The sequence below is a fragment of the Microplitis demolitor genome, chromosome 4 (genome assembly GCF_026212275.2).
Source record: "Microplitis demolitor isolate Queensland-Clemson2020A chromosome 4, iyMicDemo2.1a, whole genome shotgun sequence".
NCBI classification, from domain to species: Eukaryota; Metazoa; Arthropoda; class Insecta; order Hymenoptera; family Braconidae; genus Microplitis; species Microplitis demolitor.
In genome coordinates, this window is record NC_068548.1 from 6,792,635 (window position 1) to 6,809,337 (window position 16,703).

Here is a 16,703-nt window from a genome sequence, read left to right on the forward strand (position 1 = left end):
TTATATTTTCTTTTTCAAAGTAATTATTGATAAATAATTATTTTGATACAACTATTTATCTTCAACTAAACTTGTGACAATCTTTAAGACAATCTAGTCAAATAAATTTATAATATCTAAACAAAAACTTGACAATCAATTTACTGTCAATTAATCAAATTGCACATATATATAGAGAATAGATAAATATATACATATAAATATATACATTTGTTTAATTTCATAAAGTAGAGAATTGAATTGCCTTTAAAAATGAGTACCGACACGACTTATTTAGTTCTTAATGCTACTTCATATATTTATATATAAATATATATGTATAGAAAAAAATTCAAAATAAATATGGCATGTGGGTACTCATTTTAAAGGACATTAAAAGCTCTATTAGTGTATATATATGTATTTTTTTTTTATTCAATAGTGAGTGAGTAATTAGTAGATACGTAATTATTCATTATTCGGCTGTTAATTATTCCTCGATTTAAATACATGATAAGTAAAAATAGATAGTAAAAAAAATTAGACAATGAAACTAGTTTACAAAAAAAAAAAATTATGTAAAATAGTTGTAACCAAAAAATAAAAATAGTGGGAAAAAAAAAAATAAACATCATTATTATTCTTTTATTTGTATATTGTATAAATGCATTCTTACATACAAAGATTTTTCTTATTATAACAAAGTCGCACCCTGCTTTAAAGGGATTTCGCAGTAACAAATGGATTTACTACTTTTTTTTTTCGGTGTTGTGGGAATTTGATGGATTATTAATGGCCTTACCAAATTCGTGAGATAATTTCCGTCAATTTGAGTACCCACATCACTATGTTTAGACAAAGTCATCATTAATCACAAATTAACCATTTTAATATATTCAAGAATATGTTTAATCAAAATATATCGTTCTGATTATTAATTTATATCAGAATCACTTTAACAATACAAATATGACCCTTATAAAAAAAAAATTTGTCCAAAACCCATTTTACCCCATCTTTATCGAGCTTCTGGCCAATTTACCTAAACATAGCCTTCCGGGTATTCATTCTACAGGAAATTAAGTCAGTATTTCATAAATCTAGGCCATTTTTATTAGAAAAACTTTTGGTTCCCAGTATTATACCTTTTTACCATCGCAAACTTTCTACCGAATTTCATAAAATTGATAAAGATCATTTATAAAAAAAAATAATTCGCACCCTGCCTCAAAGGGATCGTAGAGAGTCTTGCAGTTAAATAATAAAAAAAAACTTATCAACTATAGAGATAACAATTAATTAATTAAAAATAAAAAATAAATTTTTTTTGCATCAGGGTCACGTTAAAACGTAAAACAATCATAATCGTTTAAGGTTTATAATCAGTCGATTGCACCCTGCCTCAAAGGGATATATATATATATGTATATTTTTTTTTATATCTTTTAATCAAAGATGTTAAATAAATAAATATAAAAACTTAACGATTAATTATTAATTATTAATTATCATTTAAGTTTGTATCGTCTATCAGTCTCAAAAATAATTACACCCTGCTTAAAAGGGATGAGATAGGATGGTCATGCTTGCTCAGCACTTTTTTTTTCATTTATCGTTTTTTTAACCCTCGATGCTGAATTTTATAATTTAACTATTTGATTTTATTTATTTTTTTTTTTTTTTGATATGAATAATTTACGTAAATATTATTGTTATTATTTATCAAGTCCACGTGTGGAATTTTATCTTGAGCGTGATGTCGCAATTGACGAAAAATAAAATGAAAAAAAAATAAATAAAAAATTACTCAAGGCCGAATAATAGAATTAACATGAACAAATAATGGTGTTGGTATAAGTAGGCCTCGATGATTGTATGCTTTTAATAAAATATAATTTATTATAGTCAACTGAGACTTGTTTAATGTAAGAAAGCCAGTAGTTGATGATATCACCAATTACTTAGTTAATTTTTGATAATTTAATGTATTTGACGTGAACTTGTTATTTATTTATTTTTTCTTTTATTTTTGAAGGACTGAGATTTTTTATTGCACGTAATTTAATTGGAATTTTTAATTAGAAATTTTAATTTTTTATGAGAAATATAATTTTTTATTGGAAATTTAAGTTAAGAAATTTTTTTTTAATTTTTTGACGAAATTCGAGATCTAATTTTCTAATTGAAAAATTTCAGATTCAGTTTTCTAATTAAAAATATTAGATCTAATTTTTAATAAAAAAATTTACACACTGTAAAAAATTCGCAGAGTGAATGCGGAGTGAATGAATTTTTAATTATTCACTCCCCTCGGAGTGAAATTCACTCCAAAGTGGAGTTTTCGCGGAGTACATAATTTTTTATTAATTTAATTCCTCCAGAGTGAAATTCACTCCGGAGAGAAGTTTTAAAGGTAGAATTAATAAAATATAACTCCACTAAATATAATCGAAGTGAAAACTCGCGTATTATATTACTGATTAGCTGATACACGCACACAAACACATATTCGGGGACACACGCACACACATATTCGCACTCACATTCGCACACACAACCACACAAACCCAAACAAACGCACGCACATGCACATACACACACAAGTCCGCACACACCCGAACACACGCACACATTCGCACACGCGACACACCTACCCGAACGCACAAATTTGTACTCGTGCAGTCACACATGCACACAAACTCGCACACGCACATACTCGCACACACACACACACACACACACACACACACACACACACACACACACACACACTGTTCAGCAGTTGAATATGAATTAATATAAATTAATTTTAATGTTAAAACTCCGAAGCGGAGTAAATTGGGAGTGAAATAAAATCCGCGTCACTCCGCAATCACTCCACTAAAAAAAACTCCCAATTCACTGCGCATGCGGAGTGATTTTTTTTAAAACTCCGGAACTCCGAGAAACGGAGTGAATTCGGATTTAATTTCACTCCGAATTCACTCCGGATTTTTTACAGTGTAGATCTAATTTATTGATTAATATCTATTAGATTTAATTTTCTCATTAATAAACTTCAGATCCAATTTTTCAAATAATAATATTCGATCCACTTGTTTAATCAAAAGTTTCAAATCTGATTTTCTGATAAAAAATTCTAGATCGAACTTTTTTAACTAAAAATATCTGATCCAATTTTGAAATAAAAAATTCCAATTAAAATCACTAATAAAAAATATTTTAAAAATCAATAGTTTTAATATAAATTTCCTGAATAACCGTTTTGACCTTTTTCCTACAGTTAAGCTCATCTTGAATCTCCCCTAGTGACTTACCTTTAGTCTCTGGTACAAACCACTGGATAAAAATAAGTCCCAGAACACACGATGCCGCGAACCACGCAAATGACGCATACATACCACAAGTGTCAGTGACAACTTGGAACATTTTGGCGACAAAAAATGCTAGCAGTGAGCCCCAAATATTTGCTATCGATACTGCGACCCCCTTGACGTTGGTTGGAAACAGCTCGCCCAACATCATGTACGGCAAGGGGTTCAGGCCCAAAGCGATTATAAACTCGTACAAAATAACAGAGGCGTCTAATATCCACCCGAGCCCTTTCAAAGGGTAACCGAATTCGATTTTCATGACATAGAACGCGCTGGAAATCATCAGAACAATGGCCGCGCAGAAGGTAGTGCTCATTAGCAATGGTCGTCTGCCCAATTTGTCGACCATTACCGCGGCTCCAAGTCCAGCGAACATTTGGCAGACGCTCAGGACAATAACCGTCAGCCCGGGAGCTAATCCCGATTCACTTGGTGCGACTATTTCTTGGGTGTACGACTCAATCGCCGCTATTCCGCTGAATTGGAGGATCAATTGGAGTCCGAAGCAGATCGTAAGGCCTTTGCGATTGCCTTCACTGAGAAAGAGATCCCGGAAGCCTGCCCGGTTGTTCATATCCATCAGTACGTCTTTGGTCATCTGGTCTAGGTCCTCTTGAAGTCCATTTTTGGTCCTGTACCTTCTAAGGGCCTTGAGAGAGGCTTCAGCTTCTCGATGCTGGTTCTTCATCACCAGAAAATAGGGAGACTCGGGCATCCAAATGAAGCTGCTGAAGAAGACCAAGGGAATTATCAGGCAGGAGTAGGCTAGCTCGTGAAAAGTTACGAAGGGCCCAACGGCATGGGCATAGAGCTCACCGAAGGTCACCATCAATTTAATAAAAGTTCCGAGGGCCCCGCGGATTCGCTTGTCGGCGATCTCGCCGATGTACATGGGACAGACGACGTAGACGATGCCCATCCCAAATCCGCTGATAAATCGCGAAGCGTAGAGATAGTAAGCATTACGGGCGAAGATTATTAAGAGCCAGCCCAATGTAAGGGGAAGTCCGGCAGCTAGAAGACTTCGCTTGCGACCGATCACGTCAACTATAAAAGCTGCTAGCAGGTTTCCAGGGACCGAACCCAGCAAGAAGAAGGAGGCGATCCAGGAACTGTCGTCGTTGGTCATTGGAAGATGAGAGTCATCGGATTTTAAGTATGGGAGACTAGGAGAAGTCCAGCCGATGTGAGATCCTGCGATCGCCATTGATAGTGTTGCTAAAAATAACAATTTTGGTCACGATTAGCTCTAGAATTTGTTTTTAAAAAAAATAAAACTAATTTTCGAAAACTTCATAAAATTACCCGTCAAACGAGTACTAACAACAATATATTCCGATCTAGTGACTGATTTATATATTTTATTACCTCATATTTTGTATAACAAGTAATATATTAAATATGGGTATTCAAACTACCGAAAATTGATTCACGAACATAACTGATCAGTGATCACATAACAAAATTTAAAAAATCAAATTTTTATTCCCATACTCATTTTACCCCATAAATTTAACTACCTTCAAATATATTGTTGTGGGTACTCAAACTAACGAAAATTATCTCACAAATACCACAGTATGATAATTTTTTTTTTTTTAAATATATTTCAAAGCACAATTTAAAAATTACCGGTAATAGCAGCTAAATACTGAGGCCATTGTTTAGTGTCCTGCGTGTTCATCTTCCAAATTTTCTCTCGACTGTTATCACAATAAAAAAAAAAAAACTTTTATTAAATTACATAATTACAGTAAATAAAAATAATAATTATAATAAAAAATAAAAATAAAAAACTTACAAAAATGGTAAGAATCAGACAGGAATAAATGAAACGTTAACTTAAAGACAGACGTCTACATTAAAAGTAAATTAATCATCAACCCGTGGTTTTATACCCACTGTGATATCACGCGATTCTGTTACTCCCACCGCGGAACTAGTTTTAAATTATTAAGACATTTGTACACAAGCTTATTAGAATTATTATTTATATATATAATTACAATAGATCGCTACCGAATAAATATTATTCGAATAAATTTTTTTTGGCGCCCATTCGTCGACGCATATTTTTAAATAATCTATTGCTATTATTTAAGCACCTAATCAAACTTATGATTTTATAAATTTTTTGTAATAAAAATTATTTTTTTATATAACAACAGACTTTTGCCTATTTGTTTTATGATTAGCTAAATTAATAATTAATCCACTTGTACAAATAAATTATTTAAATTACGAAATTTTATTTTTTATTTTTAGTTTTAAATTTATATATTTTCTTATATTAAATAATTATAATTTATAGTTTTTATTACTATCTAAGATTTTATTATTTTCTAGAATATTCCGTCCCCTCTGAATAATAAATTTATTATTTTTTATTTTAATTATTTAACTCGTGACTCTAAAAAAAAATACAACAGCAATTGGCTAAATTAAATCAGTTAAAAAAAAAAAAAAAAAAAAATAAATAAATAAAAAATTAAAAAATTTTATTGATTAGAAATTTCTGGATATGATAATTCTATTTTTAATCGCGGAAGTATTTTTAATGATGGGCACGTATTTTGAAGAGATAATTATCGTACTGATAAGATTTTTATAGAAATAAAGAGAAAAATATTGTTTAATATTTATAGTTTTTATCTTATTGTTAAATGAAATATACGAATGAGATTAGTTGCTAATTTCTGATTCAAGTGTGACGTTATGTTTGTGAACAATAAGATAAAAATATGGATGAAAATATTTGAACGTGCAAATATTTAGATGGTCTAATTAATTAATGCTTGTTAAAACATATATACACAGAAAAAAAGGATATCTTAGCGCAAAAAATTTTTTGCATTATAAATTAAAAAGAAATTGTTTCTTGCCCAAAAAAAGTTTTTCTTTCCAATTTAAGGGGTACCACTAATGTGAAATTTTGAAAAAATCAATTTTTATTTTCACATAGTTCGATAGTCTATACTTTCAAAAATAATATACTAAAATTTTAAGTGCATATCTCGAATAGAGTTTTTTTGAGTTACAGCCATCTGAAGAGCAGCCACTTATCGGTTCTCAAAAATACATTTTTCAAAATTGCTGCATCTGTAACTCGAAGACAAATCAATCGATCGATTCGATTTGTATTGCAATTTCTTTTATATATGTTTCTACGTATCATGAACCTCCAGTTTTCCGATCGAATCAAGAATATAATTTTGGCAGGCCAAATATCATCTAATTTCCCCGCAAAATTCGAAATTTTTTTGTAAAAACCTCACCATTTTGTTAAATTTCAATTTTTTTTTCACCCGAGGGTCATGATACGGAAAATACCTTCCAGTTTAACAAACTTTTTGTTTTTTTTCATTTCATGCAGTAAAGGTCGCTATCACTGCAGCTGTCGGGGAACTTTTTTTTCGGAGCATTCGGAGGTTGTGAATAACTCGGTGAATTTTGAATTTTTTTTTTTTTCAAAAATTGTATCTTGTTTCATTATATATCTACAAATATATCCTTAAAATATTAAAACATTCTATGCAGTGTTCCTTTTTTTAAAAAATTCCCAAAAATCATATTTTTCCGAGGCAATCACACTAGTGATCCCTCTTAAATTGCCGAAAATTTATTGCATCAAGAAATTGGCAATTTTTGAGAGCCGGGTTGGAGAGAGCGCTGACAGGTAGCAGTTCTAAGTTTTTTTTTTTCGTAAATGGAAAGGTGGAGATTTTTATTTATAGTAAAATAAAATTTTAGGTGGGTAATTTGGGAATAGTTTTTTAATTTTAATTTTAGAGAAAAGTGATAAGAAAAGTTTTTGTAGAAAATTTTATTTGGAATAAATTGTGTCTTAAGAAACTTTTCGATATCTTTGATAGTTTGGCAGTAAATTCAATTTTAAGATTCCAATTCAAAATTTTGGAGAATTTCTATATTTTTTTGAATTATCAAGTACTGAAAATAGTAATCACAGCTAAACTGTCAAAGTAATTACAAAATTTTCAATGACCTTTTTTGTATGAAATTTAATGACGACCAAATTTGTTCCTTATCTCCAATAGTTTGCCAGATATTACTCCCATACCTTACCCGCAACCGCATTCCCAGCACCCAGCACCTACTTTACCAACTTCCGTTTCCAAAACCTTCTAGTTACCCATCTTGATTTTAAAACCCATTAATTTTTCACCCGTTTCACCGTCGTGTAGAAAAAACAAACTCTATTATAAATAAAAAAATATACGATTTAGCAAAGTGTCCTCGCGATCATTAATTATTTAAATAAATCAGTGAACCGAAAAATAGGTTTCATACTCACACCGCACCCATCAACATATTACGTACTTACACTTCCTGTTACACTGCAGCAAACATCTATTTTAAATTTTAAATATCTTTTGCTTATGCTGGAAATCAATAACTTTGACATCGATATATTATTAAAATTCAAATTCAAATCATTTTTATTTTAATTGCATTTATAATAATAATAATAATAATAATAATAATAATAATAATAATAATAATAATAATAATAATAATAATAATAATAATAATAATAATAATAGTGATAATAATAATAAAAATAATAATAATAAATTTTTTTTTTCCAACAAATACCCTAACAACTGCCAAGACCCACTTTCAAACGAACAAAGATCTTTTGAAAAACCCGTCTCAAACTGTAACGCCGGTTACTTAAATCTGCTGCAACTTAATACCCCCTCAGGTCGATTTTTTTTTTTGTAATACATATTTTTTAATATATATATATATAAACGCCCTTTAAATTTAGGCACTCTTAAACCGTATAACGTACGGATGACAAAGAAAAATATTATTGTAAACAATTATATTAACATTTTTACAAGTTATATATATATTATATAGACAGATTCAAAAAAATCAACTATTTACTTTTTTTCTTTTTTCAAGGACACACTCAAAAGTTTCAGTGGGATAAAAGAAGACGCCTGTTAAAATTTGAGCCCTCAATATTAATATTAAGTACTCTCTGTTTGCAATGATCTATTTCCCATTTAAATAATGCGGGGAAATTTATTTTTGAATTTGGAATTTTTTAATTCATCAACTAATTATTATACCGGAAAGGTCAATACATATTCGTGTTGGAAATTGAAAACTCTACAAAAAAGTTCTCTAATAATTTTTCAATAAATTTACTCTTTCAAAAGTTATTCAACGTCGATTTTAAATTCATGGTAAATTTCAGTATTATTTAAAATTCCCGAGAAAAATATCAGTTTTATCACAAAATATCGTAGGACTTTTTTTGTAGACCGTTTTATTTCCAATAAATCATCTTTTACCAAGTTTTCAAAATTCGGCAATGCTCTTTTGTTATTTACATTCAAACATCAATTTCTTTAAACAGATCGTGTCCTGATTATTTTTGACCAGGTTTAAAACCGAAAATGATAGATTTTTTTTTACTAAAAGTCATTTGTATATAATTAACAAAACACATGAGAAAGAATTATATGCTTCTTTAAGTGAAAAGCGCGAATTATAATTTTTCATTTTTGCTCAGAAACATTTTACTTAATTTTGAATAAAATTTTTTAAACAAAAGTAAATCCCGTTAATAGGCGACTTAACGTAAAGAAGTATATGGTTCTTTCTCGTATGCTTTGTTAATTATATATAAATTACATTTAGTCAATAAATCTACCATTTTCGGTTTTAAAACTGGTCGGGAATGGTCACAACACAATTTTTCTTAAGAAATTTACATTTAAATGCAAATAATAAAAAATATTGCCAAATTTCGAAAACTTGGTGAACGATAATTTATTGGAAATAAAATGGTCTACAAGAAAAGTCCTACAACATTTTTTGATAAAACTGATATTTTCGTCGGGAATGTTAAATAATACTGAAATTTGCCATGAATTTAAATTTGACGTTGAATAACTTTTGAAGTAGTAAATTTATCGAAAAATTATTATATAGAGAACTTTTTTGTAAAAATAGCAATTTCCAACATGAATACGTATTGATGTCTCCGGTACAATAATTAGCTGATGAGTTATAAAATTCCAAATTTAAAAAAAAATTTCCTTTTGTTATTTTAATGGGAAATAGACAATTGCAATTAGGGAGTACTTAAATTAATATATTAAGTGGTCAAATTTTTAAAAGGCGTCTTCTTTTCTCTTACTGAAACTTAAGTGTGTCCTTGAAAAAAAAATTTTAAAAATAGTTGATTTTTTTTTTAATCGGTCTAATATCTATATTACAGTGATTTTATATTTTTTGTAAAAATATTTTATTAAATTTTAGTCAGGGCTGCGTTAATTTAAATTTTGAAAAGACGGTTATTCAAAAAAATTCTACAATTTTCGATTCTACAATTATTTTTTTTTTTTTTTTTAAATAGAAGAAGGAAGAGATTATGGAAAAAATTGAGGATAACTTTGTGGAATAAAAAAAAAGAACTTTTAGAATAAAGGATTAAAGCAAAAAAAGGAATTTTTTTTTTAATTTTAAGAGATTTTTTAAAGCTCTGTTTTTTATAGTATATGCATATATAAATTTATAAACATGAAACATAAATTACGCAGTTGCGACTGCGAAAAAAAAGTCCAGCACTTACCTCTTTTTTAATTTTTAATAAATTCGCAGTGTCCAAAAAATAATTGCAAACTTGTACAGAAAATCACTTGAAAATTTCAAAAAATTCAAAATTTTTGAGTTCTTGAAACAAAAATAAAAACATTAGAACCCAAATGCATATAAAGTTTTTTTTTTTGTAACAGAATTTTTACTCACTGAAAATCTCGGTGAAATATCATATAAATTTTTTTTTTTTTTTTAAATTATTTGATTTTCCAACAAATTGATAACTGATAGGCAGGTGTCTTTTACTTCCTTGGTTTCGGTCTTGGTTTTATTAATTGTATGTATAGGTAAATATATGTAAAAATATATATCTATATATATATGGGTTACTATTGCGTTGTTTAAGTTTAAAGCCAAATAAAGAACAAAGAGGATGAACGCTTGCCATCTGGGCCCATCGGACATTTACTTGGGTATTTTTATTTTTTTAACTTAAGTTCCTTTAATGTACTTGGCACTTAGATGTGCACAACCACTACACTTTGTTACCAGCTATTTAGTCCCCAATTTCCAAAGTACTCAACCCCTTTTAACTTATGTCCAGCTTAAATTCAATAATTTTCCTGCAAAATTTTTTTTCCAAAAAAATGCTTCTGAAAACGAACATGATACTAAAGTTAGCCGATAAATTATAAAAAAACAAAATATTTAAAAAAATTTCACCAAGAGTTTTTCGAATTTTCTACATGTGCATACTTTTAGTTTTTTTTTTTTCCTCATAGATTTGTTGTCTAAAAAATTCAAACTTGTTGACTGTCTGTTAACCAGGATTAGAAAAGGAATTACAAAAACTATTCACGTTATTTTCTATCCAATTGATACAAATTAAAAAAGAACTTCAGACCTGTGAACCCATAAAGCAAAACGAAGAAGTCAAAAATCAAGATTTTTATTACATTTTCTTTCGGTTTAAACCAACAAAATTTTAATGTTTAAAAAAAATAATTTCATGGACCCATCTTACCCTCATCCCATCCTCATTAGTCTTTTCCATAAGACCCTAAAAAATTCCACCTGTGCCCTTGACCAGGTGTCTGTCAGAAATATAATCGCCAGCGTTAAATACAAATACTAAATAGCGGGTGGTTTTTCTCAGCATGTTTTCTTTATTATTTAAATAATTCATCCAGTGTTATAATGTCTAAGCCATATTGTCAAACAATGACCATTTTTGCACCCAAGGGCATTTTTGAGTCCTCGAAATCTGCATACCAATAAAATTCCTAAATTTTCACCTAAAAATAGTTATTGTTTGTACTTTAACTGTATATATTCCTCTTATATTTTTTCTCTTCTCTTCTCTTTCTTTTATTTAAAATAAAATGAAATAAAGAACGTCATGTACAAAACCATAGACCATGGGGAAAATAATTTTAGGGGCTCTCTTCCGGGAACTCAATGAGCTAGAGAAAATCCGATGACAATGGGACAAAGAAAATTTTTTTTTTCTTTTTTCTATCCACTACCGTATGTTATTTTCGATCGAGCATTTCCATTTACATCGTATGTGAACTTGTCATATATGTGTATATATATATATATATATATATATATATATATATAAAAATTCGTTTTCGTTTTAAGAAACAGTTTTAAAAACGATAGATGTAAACAACTTTTATTTAAATATTAACCCCCTGTTGAAAGACTTCAGCTCCAGATCCAGGTCCAGGTTCTACTCTAAATCTATATCTAATGCAGAAGATAGCAAACAGTTACTAAATAAATGCATTAGGTTTAGTTATATTTATTATGTATATTGTTGATGTGAGTAAGGCTCCATACGACATCAGACATATCCAGAGTGGTCTCCAGCACACGCGTGGACTCTAACCGACAGCAGATGCGCAGCTAAAGAGCTCCGCAGCTGTCCTCCAACAAGTGGTTCTCAATCAGGACCTTTTTTTAGTAACCAGTCCCTTTTTACCCCAAGATCTTTATTCTATATAATAGTTATTCTTTGTCCCTTCAATCTGGATTATTTTTATTTTAAAAACTCCTTTTATTGTTTGAAATTTTTTGGTTATTTTGGGAAATTCGGATGCTGGTTTTTTTTTTTACAGAGAGGGATAGTTTATTGTTGAAGGTTTGATTTAAATGTTGTACAGATATTATTATTAATTTTCTGGGCGGCTTTATTTGTTTTTTTTTTTTTTGTTTTTTTTTAAGTTTGTCAGGCAAAAAAATTTTTGGAGGTGTTGATTTTTAAAAAACTATTTTATTTTGAATTTTAAAGTTAGCATGTAACTTTTTTTTTTTTTTTGTTACATTTCAATTTTTTGTTTTGTAAAGAAATTTTTTTTTATTAAAAAAAATTTTATTGAGAATCCGAATATAGTAAATATGTTTTTTTTTTTTTTACAATTTTTATTTTCAATTTAAAAAAAAAGTTTTTAAAATCTCCACTGAAATAAATTTAATAAAAAAAAAAAAAATTCAATCAAAAATTTAAAAAAAAATCTCCATTTTCAAATTCAAACCTTAAAAAAAAAACCATTTCTTTGTCTCCACAAAAGACCGGAAACAAAAAACCAACCCAAGATTTATTGCGCAATAAATAAAATTAGATTTACACTTTCTTCTTTTCTTCTCTTACATTTAAAAAAAAAAAATTTCTAAAACGGTTACAAAAATGTCCTCTTGAAAATGCGTTAATTATCCAGAATCCAACGGATTCTTTTCTATTGTGACTCGTGCACGATCTCTTTATCTTTTTTTTTTATTAACTTTACAGATCCAACATCCATCTTTTATATCCCCACCCCCCACATGCTGATACTCATACCTGGTGTACCTCTTAGTGAATAAAATAAATAACGAGGGATTAAATGGTGGTTACATGGACACGGACAGCTGATACAACTTTTGGCGGGATCACAGGACGCCTCGTGCCGCCTAGAAAATTACCAAGGGCAAGGGCCCAATGTTCATATCACCGCATGGATTCCACTTTAGGGTGGGGGTACTGTAGCTGTAGACACAGTAGAAGTGGGGGTACAGTAGGGATTTTGGGGATGAATTTTACAAAGAATATTTTATTTAGTTTTTAAGGTTCGTTACAAATCCCCACTTTTGCGCACTAATACAACTCTAAGTTCTGTTGTAAATATATATGTATATATGTGTGGTGGGTATAGTAAACACTAATACATTTTAGTTGACCCGCGACCTAAACTATAGTACTATGCCTTTATTCATGGTGTCCCCCTCGGTGCCCAAAAGGAATAAAGAGCCCCGACACCTGGCTTGTGCCAGCAGTTTCCTCGAGAACGCGCTCGTAAACACATCTCTCTAGTTAGCAGTTTATTTTTTTTTCTTTGTGTCGCCTCTAGACTTTTTTTTTTTAAGTGAATTTTTTTAGTGAAGTGTTTCTATTTATTTGTGTATTTTAGTCACGATTTTTATTGAAATCGTAATATTGTGAAAATTTTAATTATTTTTTAAATTTCAGATTTAAAATTAAAAAATTTTTTGTCGAATTTAAAAATTGAAAATTTTGTTTGAATATAACATTTTAATATAAATTAAAAATTTGAAATTTTAATATAATTATTATTTCAAATTGAAAGTTTATAATTTTTTTTTTGTTTTATATAAAATAGTTTGTAAATAAAAATAACAGAAAAAAAAATATGTGACCTCGAAAATAAAAGATAATTTAGTGATTCAGAGATTAGTTCCCTGATTTTAAGTTTAGAGTTTAGACTGACCAAGGTCACTAGGCCACTTATTTCAATAACTTTCTAACCACGTGGTTATGCCTTCAATTTTTTTTTTGTGTTTAAACCCTTGAAATTAGGGCCTAGTCTGGTGGTTTTATTTATATATATTATAGTCAGTAAATAACACAGTTAATTGCATGAAAGATAGGTCGAGATATGTGACAATGTTTGTTTATATTTTTTAATATTGCACTTGTCCCGGCCTATCGTAATGCATATATTACTTCATTAATAAATTTTTCAAATATATATATATTAAATTTAGGGAATTAATGGCAGGTGGTGATGAGTGCATTATTTGTAATTTTTAGTATCAAATTGCACTCGTCCCGGCCTGCTTTTATTTTCTATTTCATCGTATGCATTATGTATATATACATTATTGAATACTTTTATTTTACAATTAAATTTTAATGAGATGAAATATTTATTTTTTTGTCAGTCTCATTAAAAAAAAAAGTTGCATGCCAAAATTTTTTTTTCAAAAATTCTTGAAAGAGTCGAAAAAAAATTTGCAATTTATTTTAATTAATAGTCTATTGTGTGTCAAGGAATAAAACGAAACGATTTCAGATGAAAGTGAAGTTGGCTGCAAGAGCCAAAGGCGAGAGCTGCTACCTCATTAAATTTAAATTCTGTTATATTTCGCGGCCAATTTTAAATGCCTGTTTTTAAAATACAGTTTTAGAATTATAAGAGTGAGATAAAGGACATAATACCCAATCAGGGACTAGTAATTTTTTTTATATTTATGTTTATAAATATCGATATATAAATTGATAGAGAGATGGGTATTAGGTTTTTTTCTTAGATATAAGAAAATTTTAGGTTGAGCGTATAAGTATAAATTTAATTTAATTTTAATGCAGTTTTAGAAGGTTTTTAAATGAAATAATTTTTACCGGGTTTAAAATTGGACGTTTTTGTTTTTATGTTAATAAAAATGTATAATTTCTTAACCTAAAAATTTATTAGTCTCAAAAGTTTCATTTTAAGGGTTTGAAGTTGACGTATTTTTAACGGGAATTAAACTCGAAGTTTCAATGCAGGCAACATGAAAAAAATTTTCTTTCTTAATTTTAAGAAGAAAATTTAATTTAAAAAATTTTATGAAATAATTTAAATATGTAATTTTGATTAAAAATTTTTTTTAAGTCATTTTAAGTAGAGAATCTAATTTGTAAAATACTGTAATTAATTTTAAGAAAATAGCCTAATAAAAAATTTTTTTGTGCAATTTTAAGAAAAAAAAATTAAATTTTAAGCTAAAAATTGTAATAATTTATGTACTGACAATAATAATAATAAAAAAAATTTGAACAATTGAACAAGTTTTTATTTGTTGTTGAAAAAAGAAAAAAAAAGGATCTTTCCCTTTTAAAAAAATCAGTGGTCCCACGGTTTTAAAAACACCTGGTACATATTATTATTTCTCCTTTACTCCTTGTTACCTTATCCCTTATCCTGTCTGCCTTAACTCCCATTACTCCCTTTACTTAACTTATTAGTCTTCTCTTTCTTAATTCTATTTAAATGTAGAGGAAAGTAAATAAAAGTTTTAGCAAATTGAACCTTTTACTCAACGAATATAATCAAAGAGTACAACAGACAGATTTTTAAATAAAAACTAAAGCTCACTCTAAATTCTCAATGAATTAAATCCTCTTTAATATACATAAACTTTATTCCTTTTATGATTAAAAAAAAAGGTCACATCTTTTATCATTATTATTATTATTATTTTTTACCCTTTCAATTCATATGCTAACACAATAACTTATGAATCTTAAGAAAATATTCTTCTTCAACCAGCTGTCAGGCCTCTTTTAATAACAAAAATTTATGATTTAAATAAACTTTTTACTTTTTTTTTTATTACCAAAGGGTCTGAATAAATTACGCGTTGGCAAATTTTTTAAATTTTTATTTTTGGAGGGAAAATTTAAACAAAGAAACAAAAAATTTGACACTTAAAATTTTTTTTATAATATAGCAGACATCAGACAAATTTTAAATTATTAATAAAAAGAGTAAATAATTAATAAAATAAAATTTAAAAAAAATGCGCATTAAAAAAATTTTAAAATTAATAAGTGCATTTTTTTATAAATATTATTTTTTAAATTATTTACTGTATTTATTTATAATTTAAAATTTTTCTGATGTCTGCTACATTCACACTCGTTTATTTGGATCTAGTGTCTAAAGGATTGAGATGAAGTTAAACTAAAGAGGAGCTTTTTTGTAAGAAATTTGATTAACTAAAAGTTTATCTCAGTAAAATTTCGTCAACAATAATTTACCCGCAGTTACGAAACCCCTAGACAACTAAACTTACAAAAAAAATCTATTATTTAAAAAACGCGCTCAAAGTTTGAATTCAAAGTTAAATATCCATCTGACGTAAAAGATCCACAGGACCTTTTTTATTCGTAAAAATTTCTTTAAGAATTGATCCTACCAAATTTTTTCTATCTCACCAACTTTCCCCAATTTCTCTCCAAACAACAAAGAACTATATCCTGCTCTGATTTAAATCTTTTTAAAATCTTTCCGTTCCAGGTGTCTCATATTTTATATAATGAAATAACAATAATAATAATCAATAAATAAATAATATATGACATTAAATAAAATAACCTGTTGAAAAAAAATAATAACGACTTTATAAACAAGTTTTTTTTTTCTTTATATTTATTATTATTATTTCTTTGTTGCGCATAGTTGTGTAATAAAATTTATAGGATTTAATATTATAATAATATATATACTGATGCGTAGTATACGACCCTTTTTTCTTTGTATCCTCGAGTTTGAGAGTTGAGGGGTGACAAAATTTCTTCTTTCCCCTATTGAAATAAAATATATATATGTATATACATATATGTTGTGCAGAGAATAACAACGACGTATGTTGGTTGAATTTGACCTGTTTAACGATTTTGTTTCGGGCAGGTGATGATCCACCACTTGGTCGAGAACCATCACATGT

At 28.3% G+C, this 16,703-nt stretch overlaps 1 protein-coding gene across 1 annotated transcript; it reads right to left on the reverse strand.

Moving 5' to 3' along the window:
- Positions 1-604: 604 nt before the first annotated feature.
- On the reverse strand, positions 605-5,249 carry LOC103570440 (facilitated trehalose transporter Tret1). The gene is made up of 3 exons (XM_008548186.3): positions 5,155-5,249; positions 4,986-5,056; positions 605-4,571 (listed from the first exon to the last, which is right to left on the reverse strand). The coding sequence occupies exons 2-3, from the start codon at positions 5,035-5,037 to the stop codon at positions 3,202-3,204; spliced, it is 1,422 nt and encodes a 473-aa protein (XP_008546408.1). The 5' UTR covers positions 5,038-5,056; positions 5,155-5,249; the 3' UTR covers positions 605-3,201.
- Between the last annotated feature and the right edge of the window lie 11,454 nt (positions 5,250-16,703).

Excerpts from the sequence above, each read along its gene's own strand:
- LOC103570440 (XM_008548186.3), bottom strand. The coding sequence starts at position 5,037 with ATGAACACGCAGGACACTAAACAATGGCCTCAGTATTTAGCTGCTATT. Across the intron at positions 4,572-4,985 it reads GTATTTAGCTGCTATTACCG|CAACACTATCAATGGCGATC; the intron begins GTAATTTTTAAA and ends TGTTATTTTTAG.